At 35.8% G+C, this 14953-nt stretch overlaps 1 protein-coding gene across 1 annotated transcript in view; it reads right to left on the bottom strand.

Annotated features, from left to right (window-relative positions):
- Positions 1 to 14953, bottom strand: part of Sema3a (semaphorin 3A) — a 199318-nt gene that overhangs the window by 72934 nt on the left and 111431 nt on the right. Inside the window, exons 5-6 of the mRNA XM_036180344.1 lie at positions 10209 to 10302; positions 1153 to 1272 (exon numbers count right to left, since the gene is read on the bottom strand). Coding sequence (XP_036036237.1) covers positions 1153 to 1272; positions 10209 to 10302 — 214 coding nt within the window. The remainder of the gene's footprint in view (positions 1 to 1152; positions 1273 to 10208; positions 10303 to 14953) is intronic.

The raw sequence follows: 14953 nt of genomic DNA, 5'->3' as shown, positions 1-14953 counted from the left end.
GCTCTGAATGAGGACTTTGAAGCAAAGTATTCACAAAAACTGTCATAAAGATTCCACACTCCCCTGAAGTTTCACTGAGTTCCAGAGGTGGGTGCCGATTTAAAAGAACCAGACAAATGGATCAGAGAACAGTGACAAGGGCTTAGTTCTTCCCAGAAAAAGTCCTGCCAATGTTTGGAGTAAGACAGTCCAGCATCCTATGGCAAGTGTAGAAGAATGAGTGTGCACCATAAACACACACTCATTAGGGAAGGGTGTGGAACAGTACAACTCCAAACATGGGACTCAAGGAACTGGCAACACTATCTCACGTGATTGAGAAAGCAGAAATACAAATTTCAGATTAAGTTATAAAAGCTACTCTCATAATATCATAGAGATTATTATAAATATTTGACTACTGTGTATAAGTCAATAAGCAAAAATAAATCATCAAACTGGTTAGGAAGTTATGTAAGGATGATTTATAAACTAAATGACAATCTTTTTGCTTATTTAAATTTGTACATCTTGCACCTTTTATATAATGGTAAAATGGTTAAAAAATACTAAGAAAAAGTACAAATTACAAAAAGCATCTACTTCTCAAGTGCTTGGACGAGTGCTTGACATGTGGAGTGAGACAAAACTGCATTGCATTAGGTATATGTAGTCTGCATTCCCTTGCCTATAAAGTGAAGCAGTGGTTGATTTTTGTTTGTTTGAGAGATGTAAGAGTCGTTTGAAATTTTGAAAGCACTAAAATGTAATGTACTTAACAGGAGAAAACAATTTTGGATGTCAAGGCTTAGGATGATGCTCTCAAAGCAGTGACCTGAGATCTGGAGAACAACTAATCCCCCAGATTCGCTGGGGGGTCCCTAGAAGAGGTGTGTCTTTTTCCATTGCCTCCCTTCCGTAGCTTCAGGCCTGATCCTTTCTTCCCATAGCTGACTACTGAGAAACCTCACATTTGGCACAAAACAAGTATTTCCTCAGTTTTTAATCTTCTTTTGTCTTTTCCCAATTTTCTCACACCCACAGTGGTGAGGTCATCACCATTATCTTACCAGCCGACTGAATCTAGAATATCGGTATGTCCCCATAAAGGGAAATCTTTCCAGTGACGATCGGTGATGTGTTCCGCCCTGTGTTCCCGCACATCCAACCTACCGTTGAGCCAACGGGAGTCATGCTGCTCGGTCCTGATGGGGTGGTGGTGCCCCAGCGTTCGGAAGATAGCAAAGTCTCGGCCCATGAAATCAGCGGCGGTTCCAGAGTACAGCTCACCATCTACATTGAGACAGAAGGAAACGGAGCACATATTATTTAACTCAAGGGAGGCAAGAAAATCAAACAGCAACAATATAATTTTCACGTTACAACTAATGTTATTTTCATCATCATGCAAAGCTATTAGTATTTCATCCATGTGTCTTATATCAAAGGAGGGTCTTATATCAAATGATTATCCATGTGTACTCATTCAGTAAAAAGATGGTTAAAAAAAAAAAGAATAAAGTCTGATTCAGTGAATAAAGCTAAACATCAAGTCTTATCATTTTCCTCATTGATGAAATTTAAAAAATGCAAGAGTGAAAACTACATTCATGACATAGTTTGTTTTTACATGGGCAAGCCTCTTGCTGCTCAAATAACCTTATTTTTCAGGATGAGGTATTTAGTCATGTTTATAACTTATTTTAACGGTAACTAAATGTTTGATGAACTATTTTCCAATAGGATCCTATAAATGAGATTTTACTGTAAAAATTAATTTTCCTTGAAATTTTTTCTTGCTTTTTTAAATTTAATTTTTACATGTACATTGGTGTATATGCCTGTGTGTAGGTACACACTTGTTTAAGTGTGTAGTCCCAAAGTTGACCTCAGATGGTCGACTCGGTGGCTCTTCACTCTGCTCTTACTGAGGCAGGGTCTTGCTGAGTTTGCAGTTTCAGTTCAGGAGAGTTTAGCTAGCTAGCTCTCCCTAGTTCTCCCAACTCCGCCCACTTCGAGCTGGGACTGAAGGCATTCCCTGCAGCCTCAGCACCACCATTCTGTGGCTTCACTTTTGCCCGACTATTCCTTTATCCACTCAGCCATATCCCAAGCTGACATTTTATTTTTAAAGCTTCCAGTATGGAACATGTTTCAAACTAGTTTAAGGTACTATAAAGTCCAGACCTACATCCACAGCAGGCCTTCAGATTTAACAAACTACTTTTGAAGAGTAAGCAAAACTGGAACTCCTGGTTTGAACCCACTGAGTTGCTGATTCCACGACTATTGAACTATTGATGCTTTTCTCCTCAAACTGTATGGACCCTCAGTGATAGTATAATAGTAGAAGCATCATTACTAGGAGGTAAAAAGGAAAAGGCACAGACAGGAATAAAAGGACAAGATGAGAACTTCCACGAACTGAATACCATTCTGTGCTTGTCAGGCACCCACTTCTGCTTTGATGCTTCTAATGATCTCATTCAAGTCTGTCAACATCCCCAAGAGAAAAATAACATTGCCTCTGTTGTACATTCAGGAAGGTCAAGGTTGTTCAACTTAATTGTTAGGGAAGCTGGGGTGAAGGTTCAATTCCAGACTTGTTTAATTCTAAGGCTATTATGCTAAATCATACCACCTTTCAATTAAATGAACTCTGTAAAATTTATGTCTCCTGTCATTGAGACAGAAAGCACCTCAGATTCCTTCTTCTAGATAACATATAACCACTAAATTGCTTAGAGTTAATTGCTGTATTTACCAAGCAAAACAGCCAAAGTGATACGTTTCTACAAATAACACACAAGCATTTAAAATCATTAATAATATTTTTTGATTATTAGGAAGAGTTAATGTTCTCATAATCATTAACTTGAAAATAGTCACAAAGTAAAGAGCATAGAAAAACAAGTTAAATACTTGTATATTGTTCATTGTTCATTCCCCATATATTTCTATATTGTAATAGGTATAAATGTAAAATCATCTGTGGGTATTTAGGTATAAGAACTTGGGGCATATTTCATTAATATCATTACTTACATGTTATTCTTTAGTTATATATTCAGTTTTCACTCATGTATGCTTTGTAATAAACTAGATATCTTCTAACCCAAATCAAATCAACCATTTCACTAGAACTTTGCCTTTCTGAAGTTTTGTGTGTTGTTTGGTTGGTTTTTTTTTTTTTTTTTTTTTTTAGAGACAGGTGTTACTATGAAACCTGGCTGGCCTAGAAGTCCTGCAGACCAGGCTGGCCTTGAACTCACAGCTCCTCTGCCTCCAGATGGCTAGGATTAAAAGTGTGAGTCACCATGTCTAGTTTACTGAAGTGTTTCATGGACTTTGAAGGATCTCTAGAACATTGGAGACTAGGCAGAGGAAAAAAATCACTTTAAAACTGCCTATCTTTTTTCTTAATAAATGAACTTAAAATTAATTATTTTCTTTATATTGCTATAACTCAAGATGAACACATTATTAGTTAGACAATAATTTATTACAAATTACTAATTAAACTAACAGTACTATTAAGAGTACTCACAAATCATCCTACATATGGCATCTTTGGAATTCCAAAGTATCTTGTTCATTCTTTATTCAACGAAGTGCTAACTGCAAATATAGCTTATTCTCATAAACTATGACTAATATTTAAGAGACAGAAATCCAACACTATTATGAAGAAAGTACTCATTCACCTTGAAGGTTTTTGGACTATTTAAATACTTATCAATATCTTATAATTCATCTATATTCAAGCTTTTTAATATTTTCATCAAAATTAATAACTTTAACAAGGTATTGGTAAAAACATATCACATATATGTTTGTGATCAGTGAGAACAAGAGTGTGGTGGTTGAAATTGTGTGTGACAGGTTGGAGGGATGGCCCAGCAAGTAAAGTTTAAGCTTCCAAGCAAAATCAAATTTGTGTGTGGAAACTTCTAGAAGTGGCCCTGCAAAAACCCTTTGAGGGGATGACATGCTCTCTTTGTCTTGACATTTCCGAAGTATAAAATATTTTCTGAACTTTGCTGCTGAGGAAGCATGTTATGTGATGAAAATCATGACCGGTGAAAATACAATTACAAAGAGATAATCTGAACAATGTAATGTCAGTTGATCACACCCAACAGGTTCCTGCATGAGAGATGATGAAGAATATAATGCAGTGAGCATCATTTTGCCAGTTGGCTCTTAAGTAAATGAAATATGGAGTTACTGCTTCTGTCACATATGAAGACTCAGAAGAGAGTTGAGAAGCTGGTAACAACAAATGTCTCTGGCTATAGGAAGGTATTTGGTTCTCTTACATGTTATCTGGGTTATATTATTTTTCTTGCTCACTGTTATTCAAGAATGAAAAAATTCAGCATCAGAGAAAGAGTCCAAAGCAGAGACTTATTTTCTTTCTATTTTCACAACATGGGGACGATGGTTTGGACAAAGCAGGAGAGTTCAATTTTTTACTTAGAAGAAAATTAAATTTAAAAATCAGCTTCTGAACAAACGAGAGCCTGAGCTTTAGTTATCAGTTGCCTGCAGCTGAGGGAAATCACCTTTCACCCAAATACTACTTTTTGCAAAAGCCAGAGTTAGTTTTTTTGAGATGGATGATATCAGGTAATTAGGAGGCATCACAGGGCAAGATCTCTTCTTGTCCATGCTCATTGTCAGTAGCTGTTTCTTGCTTTCAGCCTTAGATATAATTCCCTGCTGAGATTTCTATGAGGATTCTTACCATAGATGATTGTTATATAGAAAATGTGACATAACACCTTTCTTATTTTGACTGATAGTCTAGTTGGCGAAATGAAATGTCCTATTACTTTATTGCTTATTTTTGTTAAGCAAAATATAGCACCAGCCCCTTGTCTGTGCCTGTTATTACATTTGAACATTACCAGAAAGTACTAAAGGTATGTCATAGTTTGTGGTTTTCTAAAATTATATAGGTATTATTGACTGTACATAATGTGCAATAGCTTGATGAGTTTATTTGGGAAACAGGTAAGAATAATAGTGACAACAGAATTCTACTAATTATAGTTTTCTCATTTCTAGGTCATTTATGAAGTCATCAAATAAATGTTAATTCTTGAACATAGTGTTAATATGTACTTTTTGATACATATTATTGAAAACATGAGGTGATATATATATATATATATAATTTTTTTTCTGTTTTGAGTGGCAATACTATTGATACATACTCGAGTTCTCTATGTACAATGAGCCACTAGTGAAAGAAAACATGAAATGTGTCCACTTTTGCTAAGTTGATGGTTCAGTAACATATGCAAGGTTATACACACTTGGTCTAAGCAGCAAGATCTTGAAGTATGTATACAAAGAAATAGCACAGAGGAAGGTTGATGGCTCAAAATAATACATTAGATGGTGATTACACAGTGCTGACAGATATAACTAAACTGCCTAGAATGTACCAAAGACCAAGATGACTATTTGAGTACACATCCATTCTGTCTTAACTGGAACCTTTGAAACTATGTCTAAGGGAAGTATAATTTACAGGCATGAATGAAAACAGCTTTGTGACCTCCACATTCACCATAGCTGAGTTCCCCAAGAAGCAAGTATTAAAAACAAAAGTTCACACATACTCTAGAATTTCTGTTCACAGCTCAAAACGAAGGAACAATGTGGCTTAGATCAGCTAATGTCTTAGATTACAATTCCTAAGAAGGGTGTGGTGAGAAGAAACTGAAGAAAGAAAAATAAATTTCCTAATGAAAATGCAGCATTTCTGGCACAGGTGAGGAGTGTGACATGAATGTGAGCAGATATCAAATAAACCTAAAGAAGAGACTATTAAGTTGTTAACACCTTAAGTAAATTCTACTCAGAGTAGTGAGTAATAAGAAACAGAAGAAGAGAAGTTTATCTCTCCCTCTGCTTTCCACCCCCAAGCCACACTGCAGGAATGAGACCCATTGTGCAGCTGTAGGACACAGAGAAAGCTTGACACCACTCTTCCCTACTGGCCACTGTCTATGTAGCAACACCTACAGGCAGGCTTTGTTCCCTGTGCTGTTCTCTTAAATCTGATGCTTTTCTGCAGTGATGTGTTCACATGGCACAAAACTAAAAACATAAAATTTATAAGGCACCTACCATGCTTCCAAGGTTCCTCATAGACAGCTATCATGACGAGTTTCACTTAAATTCCAGAAATACACATACACTCTAATTGTAGCACTCTATTACATTGCATTATTTAATTCTCCCAAGAAGCTAGTGGAATTCGCATAGCATACTAATTTATATATTAGGGAACTGAAGCTCAGAGAGGTTCAAATAATATCCTAAGCTATATCTAATTATTTTAGGGAATACCTTGTCTGTTCTAGTACCCATTGAGAACATTTTTTAATGCCAAAATATGTTCTTAGTTGAAGCAGGGCCAAGTTCCTGTTTGAAGATATACACCTGAGTGAAAAACCTCAGTCTTTTGAAATAGATCTCAGTAATGTCCCTTTTTGATGGAATATTTCTAAATTATTAGTGCTGCAGTGCCTGGAAAAGATCTCAATAAGAAAATAAAATTGCTCTCAAGTTGGCTATTCCTTTATATCACAAGAATGTGAGTTACTATTTAATTAGTGTGGAAAGTACTGGGTTTTATTCTTGTGCTGTGTTCACACCTGGTATTTGTGCTGAGCAGGGGAGCAAATGCTATCTTTAATAAGGATATTTTAAACAAAGTTGCAAAATACATGCAGGTGGAAGAACTGAGATATTTTAAAATAAACTCTGCAATACTTTTATTATTTTAAAAGATTAACAAATCAACTTTATTATGGTGGCTTGAAAAATTTAGAGAATGTCATTGGATTTGGGTACTTTTGGTATCTACTTTTGGTAGCATTTGGCAAAGAAAAAAATTGAATTGTTTATAGTCAACATTTAACAACCCATGGCATTTTGCAAAGAGGTTATGCTAAACTTTCATAGTTTGTGTGAACTAAACTTTGAGCTGTCTGTTGCTTTTTAACATTTCCTGTTGCATTTAACATTTGGTTGGAATGGCTTCATACTGGCTTGCAAGTACTACAAGTACCTCCTGCTGAGACAGTTCACAGATGTCTTGAGTGAAACCTAGATTTGGAGAAGGGAGTGGCCTCAGCCTTTCTCTTTCATGTGCTGAAATGAGGACTCCTCAGTTATGTGAGAGGCTAGAATGCTCATGTGGCTGCTTTCTTACATATACATCTCCCTCTCTGCATTTCTGAGGTGGCTAGTACTATACATTCAAAAGTTTGGTAAAGCTTGGTCTTCTCATTCCCTTATGTTCTCATCCCTCCATTACCCCACTTACTCCAGTTTACTCAGGAGATCTCATCTATTTCCCCTTTCTAGGGCGATCCATGCATCCTTCTTAGGGTCCTAGCTTCTCTGGAGTTGTGGGTTGCAGTCTGGTTATCCTTTGCTTTACATCTAGTGTCTACTTAGGAGTGAGCACATACCATGTTTGTCCTGAGGCTGGGTTACCTCACTCAGGATGGTATTTTCTAGTTCTATTCATTAAGGGGTGCTTTGGCAGTAGAATCAGGAACTATCCCTGGTGCATGAACTGGATTTTTGGAGCCTATTCCCTATGGAAGGATGCCTTGCACAGTCTTGATGTGGGAGGGAGGGGCTTGGACCTGCCTCAGCTGAGTGTATCAGGCTCTGCTGACTCCCCAAGGGATGCCTTGCCTTTTCAGAGGAGGGAATGGAGAATGGGTTGGGGAGAAATACTGCGGGTGGGAGCAGGAGGATGGAAGACAGGGGAATCTGTGGTTGGTATATAAAATGAATAAAAAAATTTCTTAATAAGTTTGGTTAATGTAGAAAATATTTATGTTAAAAAAACCTATGAAAACAGTGAACATTCATGTTAAAGCAGTATAAGAGAAAATGTCCAAAAAGCCAATAAAGAGGATTTTATGTACTATGAGAGGGAGAATTTGTAATATTCTGCCAGAGCAAACAACTACAACAAAGAAATTTACAGCTCTTGAGTTAAAATGGTGTTGCATGGGCTGCAATGATGGGTTGGTGGGTAAAGCCACTTGCCGCCCTGTGTGTCCACTAGAGTTCACTCCCCAGGACTCACAGAGGGGAAGGAGAGAAGCAGTCCCTAACATTGTCCTCTGACCTCCACACACAACTGTGGTGCTGGCTCTCTGATGTACCCCAACACGCTAGATAAAGCAATATTTAAACCTTTTAGAATGTCATTGTGGAGAGTTTAGGGGTTTTTGGCAAATCTGGGAGGAGCTGTTGTTATTTCTGCATCTTGTTTTAACTGATTCAGAACTAATTTCTTTGGCTTTATTAGTAAGTACTTCACTGCTCTGAAAGTGATGGCCACATCTGCTGTGGTGAGTGTGTTAGGTCTGGACTTGCAAGGAAAGCTTGTATTCTGAAAAGTCTCTTGTTCCTTCTCAGCCACATATCCTCTTGCTGAACTTCACTCATTCTTTTCTCCTTTTCATCAACCTATACATCTTTTTCAAAGAAATCCTAATAGAAACCCAAACTTGGGAGTTTCTTTTCCTTCATGGACTTTGTGTGGTTGCATACCATATGAGCTATGTAATACTGACTGTCATCAGCCTTTCTCAGTGGAATAATAAAATAAATAAGCAAATCCCTTCAGAGGAACATACCACAAGCTAATGCAGCTTAAGGCACACTTTTACAGACTGCTTTTTGAGTAATATTTCTCCTTTTTAGTGTGCAATTAAAATAAATACAGGTTACAAGTTAGAGCAAGGCATGATTTCTCATCATTATTTAAGACAGTTTTCAAATTTCAGCATGTATGCATGAGGAAGGCATGCACATGTAAACACTAGGTTGCCCATGAATAGGAAAATTATACTTTTGCTAAGTATGCAGCTTTCCTTCAGGTTTAAAAAGTCTTTTTTAAAATGCTCTATAAAAGGACCAAATGGGCTAAAATTGTCTAGATTGAAAAGTTATAGAAGAGGTAATTTATATTGCAATGTTTTATTCTAAGTAGAGCAAAGATTAGTGATAAAGTAAACACTGGACAGTAATGGATATATAGCTCTGTGTCTATGACTAGAGTTTAATTTTCTTCAGTAAAAAAGTATTTTTACAGGAGAAAAAATGGAAAACATTATTAAACTTATGCAAAATGAGCTAAGCACTAATTTACCTTTAAAAGTTCCTAACTTTGATGTTGGAAAACTCATTATTTTTCATTCCAACATATTATGAAAAAGAAAAAAGTATACAAATGTAATGTGTATAGGGTTGTTGATACATTTAACTAAAAAAGGCATAGAGAATGGAAACTCTTAAAGAAAGAAAGAAGTGGAGGGAGCTTGGAGTGAAGAACACATTTATGGTTCCATACTTGTAGCTTAGATTTAGTTAAGTCCAGTTTTCTGACGGGTATAAGACTAAAAGTTCTTCACCTTTCCCCACAGACTAACACTCCTAATTCCATCCCCTTGCTTTGATCTTTTGCACTGTAAGTATTCTCCAATTCTCTGCAGCAGAGACAAACAAGGAAGAAAGAGAGAGAGAGAGAGAGAGAGAGAGAGAGAGAGAGAGAGAGAGAGAGAGAGAAGAGGTGAAAGTAAAGGATAAAGTCTCTTAAACCATCATGCTAGTGTTTACGCAAAGATGCTAAAGCCAGAAAATATGATGACAGAATATTTTCCTTAGGCTGGCTTATATGGCAAGATACTCCAGTGAGTCAAACAAAATACATCAAGGGAGTCTCTGCTAACTGTACTACTACTTGGCTTGATGGTGCTGAAGAAGTTGTCCAAATGTTGAAACAGTGGTGTCTTGAAGAGCAACTTTCATGATATACTGAATGCCATTCTTTCTTAATCATATCACAAAATTTTCACTTAATTTTTTTCATCAAATAAAAATGAAGTCATACTTACAAAAGCAAAAATTAAAGTTCAACAAAGAATGTATAATGATTGAGCCAACTATTGTCAAGATATAACTAAACTATTTCCTTGAACATGAATCAGTTTGAGTAGGACAAACACAATCAACAATTAGTGATGTTTTTATTTCCTATAAAAATTATTTGTGAACAGCACAGCAGATGCTCTCCTCTTGAAATTGTATGAATAAGAATGACAAATCTTGATGTGTGAAAGGAACAGACCACCTTGACATTGGTTACAGCAGATTCACCATGTATTTGATCATTGGCTACATACCTATTAGAAGAGAGGCCGTCAGCAGTTTGGGGTCATAAGGACTCTTCCCACGACCATTTTCAAAATGTGAGTCCTGCAGTTTAAAAATGTTGTCCTGCAGAGTAAAACAAAAGAGGTTGTGTTTATTTCTAGAAGAAGTGTCTTAACATGTCAATAAGTCAAAAAAGGAAGTTGAGTATTCACACACAACAAAGAGTACTATTTGTCTAAACTTTAGAGATGACAAAATGCTGTAAATGGGTTGAAAGAGCTAATACTAGCCAAATAGCTACTCAGTTGGATGGGTTCTGGGGGTTTGTTTGTTTGCTGGTTTGTTTGTTTTGTAGCTGTGAACATGCTGCAAGTGAAGAGGTACCAACGAAGGCCAAAGAACAGGATTTATTAGGGAAGGAGTAATGTGACTTTTTAATTTTGTAAGGTATGCCAAGTAAGATCTGTGCAAATGACTCTTAGGGAAACAAAATTTAGGTTTATATAAAATGACTCGTTTTCTTCCTGGAAAGAAAAAAAATAACAATTTGATTACGTTTCTAGATGATTTCTATCTTATTTTCTGTCTACACAATCAATTCCAAAGTACTTAGCCACAGCAGTCAATTCCCTACTCTGTTCTCTGTGCAACTTACATGCTTCTTCTGTAGTTTTATAAGACTTAATTATCTAGTAAGGCCCATGAAATCATCCTTACCACTCCACTGGGGAACCACTGTGCTTTAGGCAGAGTTTGCCTGTTGGTGGCATCAAGAGAAGACAAACCCATTTGTTTGTTTGAACACACAGGTCATCTCCTTGGGGAGGTCAAGTACCCAGAACAAACTTTTAACTACATACAGATTTATGTTTATGTTCCAAGTTAGCATAGGTGTAACAGGCATGCACAACAACATAAGCCTGGTAAGTAGGTCATTTGCAGCTATGAACCCCCCTGTCAGGATGTATCATGTTAAATATATGTGACAGTTGAGTACACTCAGGAGCATTTCTGGTGCTCTACATACATGGCTGACCTGGGTATTAATTAGGTCAGAATATGTATGCTTTTTTTTCCAGTAGCACATTAACTTGTCTATAGGCTAAAATAAAATAGTGGCATCGGCAATTTTTCTACTAGTCACAAAAAAGTATTTTCTAACTTATAATAGCAAATGATATTCATTTTATGGTCAATAAGCATTGCTTTAACATTTAATATTTCTGATGGAGCTAATGGCAGGGTTTCAAATTGTAACTCATAGAACCCACTTTGGATCACAGAGAAAAGTACTAAAGGATGGAAAACAGAGGCATTCTGTAGTTTCATTATAGTGACCATGAATTACCTGTATGGCTTTTGCTTTTCATTGATTTGCTATTTTGTATCAGCTTCATCCTAAAATTATACTGTGCAATAATTTATGGCTTTTCTGAGAATTGTGCAGCTATAGCAGGAATGTTGGTGATCCAGGCACCAAGCCCAGCTTGGCAAATAATCAGATTCAAATTTTTGTGGTCATATCTTATCTCTGAACCACTAGTCCCCCAAAGTCAATTTTAATATGAATATTTAAGCTTACAGCTTTATCAGGATAATAACTATAAAATTTATATAATGCATTTTAATGCAGAAAAAGAAATAACAGGTTATTTTTCTTTTAATTCTGTTTATATGATTACTCAAAGAATATGCATATTTAAAACAAGTTGTTACTCATATTGACTAAATTCTTGATGTGATATGAAAGTAATACTACATTATTATTTAATTATGGTTATGTAAATCACCTTACTTATACACTTTAATACCAAATATACAATATGAAAAATATTAACTTAGACTAATAAAGACATAGAAGGATTTATAAGTAATAGTTTGATTTCATGTATTTTTATTAAAATTAGAAACTAGAGGAAAATGTATATTTGGGAGAGTATTTCTATACACTGTAAAATCAAATAAAATACTATAAAATCAGGAAGTAAGGATATTTGTTAAAAGTTGGAGGAAATACTGGGAAAAGTGGTGGGAAAATGGTAGAAATGCTATTGTTTCTTTTACTCATAGATATTTTATTATCTCTACCAACATAGAGAAGCCATCCTTTTCAAAATACGAAAGACATACTGTCTCGGATCATATGCTCAAGTTAATGAGGCAATGTCAAGGTAGAGGAGGTAAATGTCCAATGTCATGTAGTATTTGATTTACAAAGCAAAGATTAGGCTCCAAAGGAACAGAGGTTAAGGATGTCTGTCAGGGTTTAAGAGGAGACCCTTGGCCATGGTGTCAGATAATATGCTCAGAACTTGCTTTCTTCTTGTTTAACTCCAAAAATAAGTATTAAATTAATCATTCCTCCCACTGACAAAATATCTTTCCTCTAAGCGTACTGCTACTTATATTTCTGAATGTCTCTTATACAAATGGTCTCTGTTCTTACAGGATTCTACAGCACTGCAAATCCATAAAGTATTCTTTTCACTCCAGTGAGGTGTGGTCATGGAATATCTGTCTGCTTTTTGTAGAGAGCAATATATAACGTTATTTACATACACATACTTGTAGTGTAAAGTCCATACCCACTACTTGTAGAAATAGGTCCAAGGATGCTGAAATTGGATAAAGTGAGTGTTATTCCTGGCTATGCCTTTTGCTAGCTTTGGACTTCAGGCAAGACCCTAAGCTTTTCTAAAACTCAGATTCTTCATCTGTAATAGAATAAATCATACTTTTAATGTAAAAACATGTTGTGGCTATTATATAAAATATAATTTACCCTAAAACTGTTCAGTTTTACTACAATAAAATCAATATGTCTCTTGCTTATAGAAATTTCTCATGCCACAGGACAAATGTCTTTATATATTCACAAGTAAAAATTGTATGGATGTTTATTTTATATATATATATTTGATCTCCCATAGAGCATTGAAAAGTTCTATTGAAGCAAAAAAACCTTCAAAGTACAAAAGTGTTGATTTTCTTAATATATGAGATTTTTCCAAAACAAAAGGTAGCTGACAATTTGTTAAGACATATTACTGATATTGGATATCCATAATTGTAACAGTTGGGAGACAAAGGCAGGAAGATCGCAAGTACAAGGCTATCCTTGGCTGCATGGTAACTTTGAGGCTGGCCTGGGCTGCCTCAGATTGTGTGTCAAATAACAAAGAAAGATAAAAATGGAGAATTTCTAGAAATCTCAACACTATTGAATAGGAGACCTACAAAAAATGCTCATTCCGTAGTAAAGGACACATTATTCCATCAGTATATGCAATTAATTAATTAATTAATCTTTGCAATTATACAACTGATGAGAGAGTTAATATTTAGAACATACAAAAAATTAAAATACTAAACACAAAGAAAGTAAATTAACACAAACTAAAAATGTGGTATAGAACTAAACAGAGCATCATCAAATATTGAAATACAAATGGATAAGAGCTACTTTTAAAAAATCCATTGCTTTCTGATAAATGCAAATAAAACTACTCTGAATTTACTCTTATCCCAGTAAGAATTGCTAAGATTAATAAAGTAAATGGTAGCAGATGTTGGTGATGATGTGGGGAAATTGGAACACTCATCTACTGCTGGTAGACATGCAAACTTATAAAGCCACTATTTAAATTAGTGTGGGGATTCCTCAAAAAGCTGAAAATACATCTATACAAGCTTTTGGTGATATCCCCAATGAATGCTATGTCTTACCTACAGACAATGTTCTTTACAGCTCTATTTGTAATAACCAGAAATTGGAAACACCTTAGATGCCCATCAATTGGTGAATGGATAATGAAAATATGACATATTTATATAATGGACTATTATTCAGCTGTTAAGAAAAAAGGAAATTATGAGATTTTCATGTAAATAGTTGGAGCTAGAAACAACCATCCTGAATGAAGTGATCTGAACACAGAAAGACAAATACTGCCTGTCTTTCTTATGTCTGTATGTTAGATTTTAAGCTTTGGATATGTGCTTCATTCAGAATAACCACAGATCTTAGGTAGGTAGTAAGAGGTCGATCTGTGGGGGAGTTCTTCTAATGAACAGAATATAGGGTTATAAAGGGATGAGGGGACATGAGAGCAGGAGGATTAAAGGGGCTGCAGGGGGAGGGCAGGACAGAGGAGAGGCTGCCGGAAGGGACAGCTAACAATAAAGGTGTTTGGAAAAGTGATATGGAAACTTACTGCTGTTGAAGCTTCCTAAAGTATGTGCACATATAAAAGAAATTTTAAAAGAGTTACCATATAATGGGGGAGACCATATCCCAAATAGATATCATATGCTACCAAGTACAAACTCCAGTTCCAGAAATAGGTTGTGACTTTTTGAGTCTTGGCCAAAGAATTCTCCTAGACCCTCTCCCAAATATCATGTTCTTGGTTACCCTCCACAATTCGCTAGCAAGCTCCTATGGCTGAATGTACTACTACTTACTTACATCATCACACCTGGAGAGATCTAGTTAGTGCTCAAGTCAAAGCTTTGCCCCCTTTTTGAATTGTATTCACTGTGCTGTAAGGCACCAAGATCGTTACTAGGGGAGAAAAATGATAACCAATCTCATCCAGTTATGAGTCCTACAATCTATAATGGTGACCATTTGCACAACACACCCTCTGTTACAATAGTAGCACAAATGTTATGTGAATAACCAACTATTTTTCCATCAGATTTTAGGTCTGCTTCATGATATGGAATCCATACTAACACAGGTAATAAGATCATAAAGCTAAGAATAGATAGG

Source organism: Onychomys torridus, chromosome 3, assembly GCF_903995425.1.
Source record: "Onychomys torridus chromosome 3, mOncTor1.1, whole genome shotgun sequence".
In the NCBI taxonomy this organism is placed as follows: Eukaryota; Metazoa; Chordata; class Mammalia; order Rodentia; family Cricetidae; genus Onychomys; species Onychomys torridus.
This window is presented reverse-complemented; position numbering and strand designations above follow the sequence as displayed.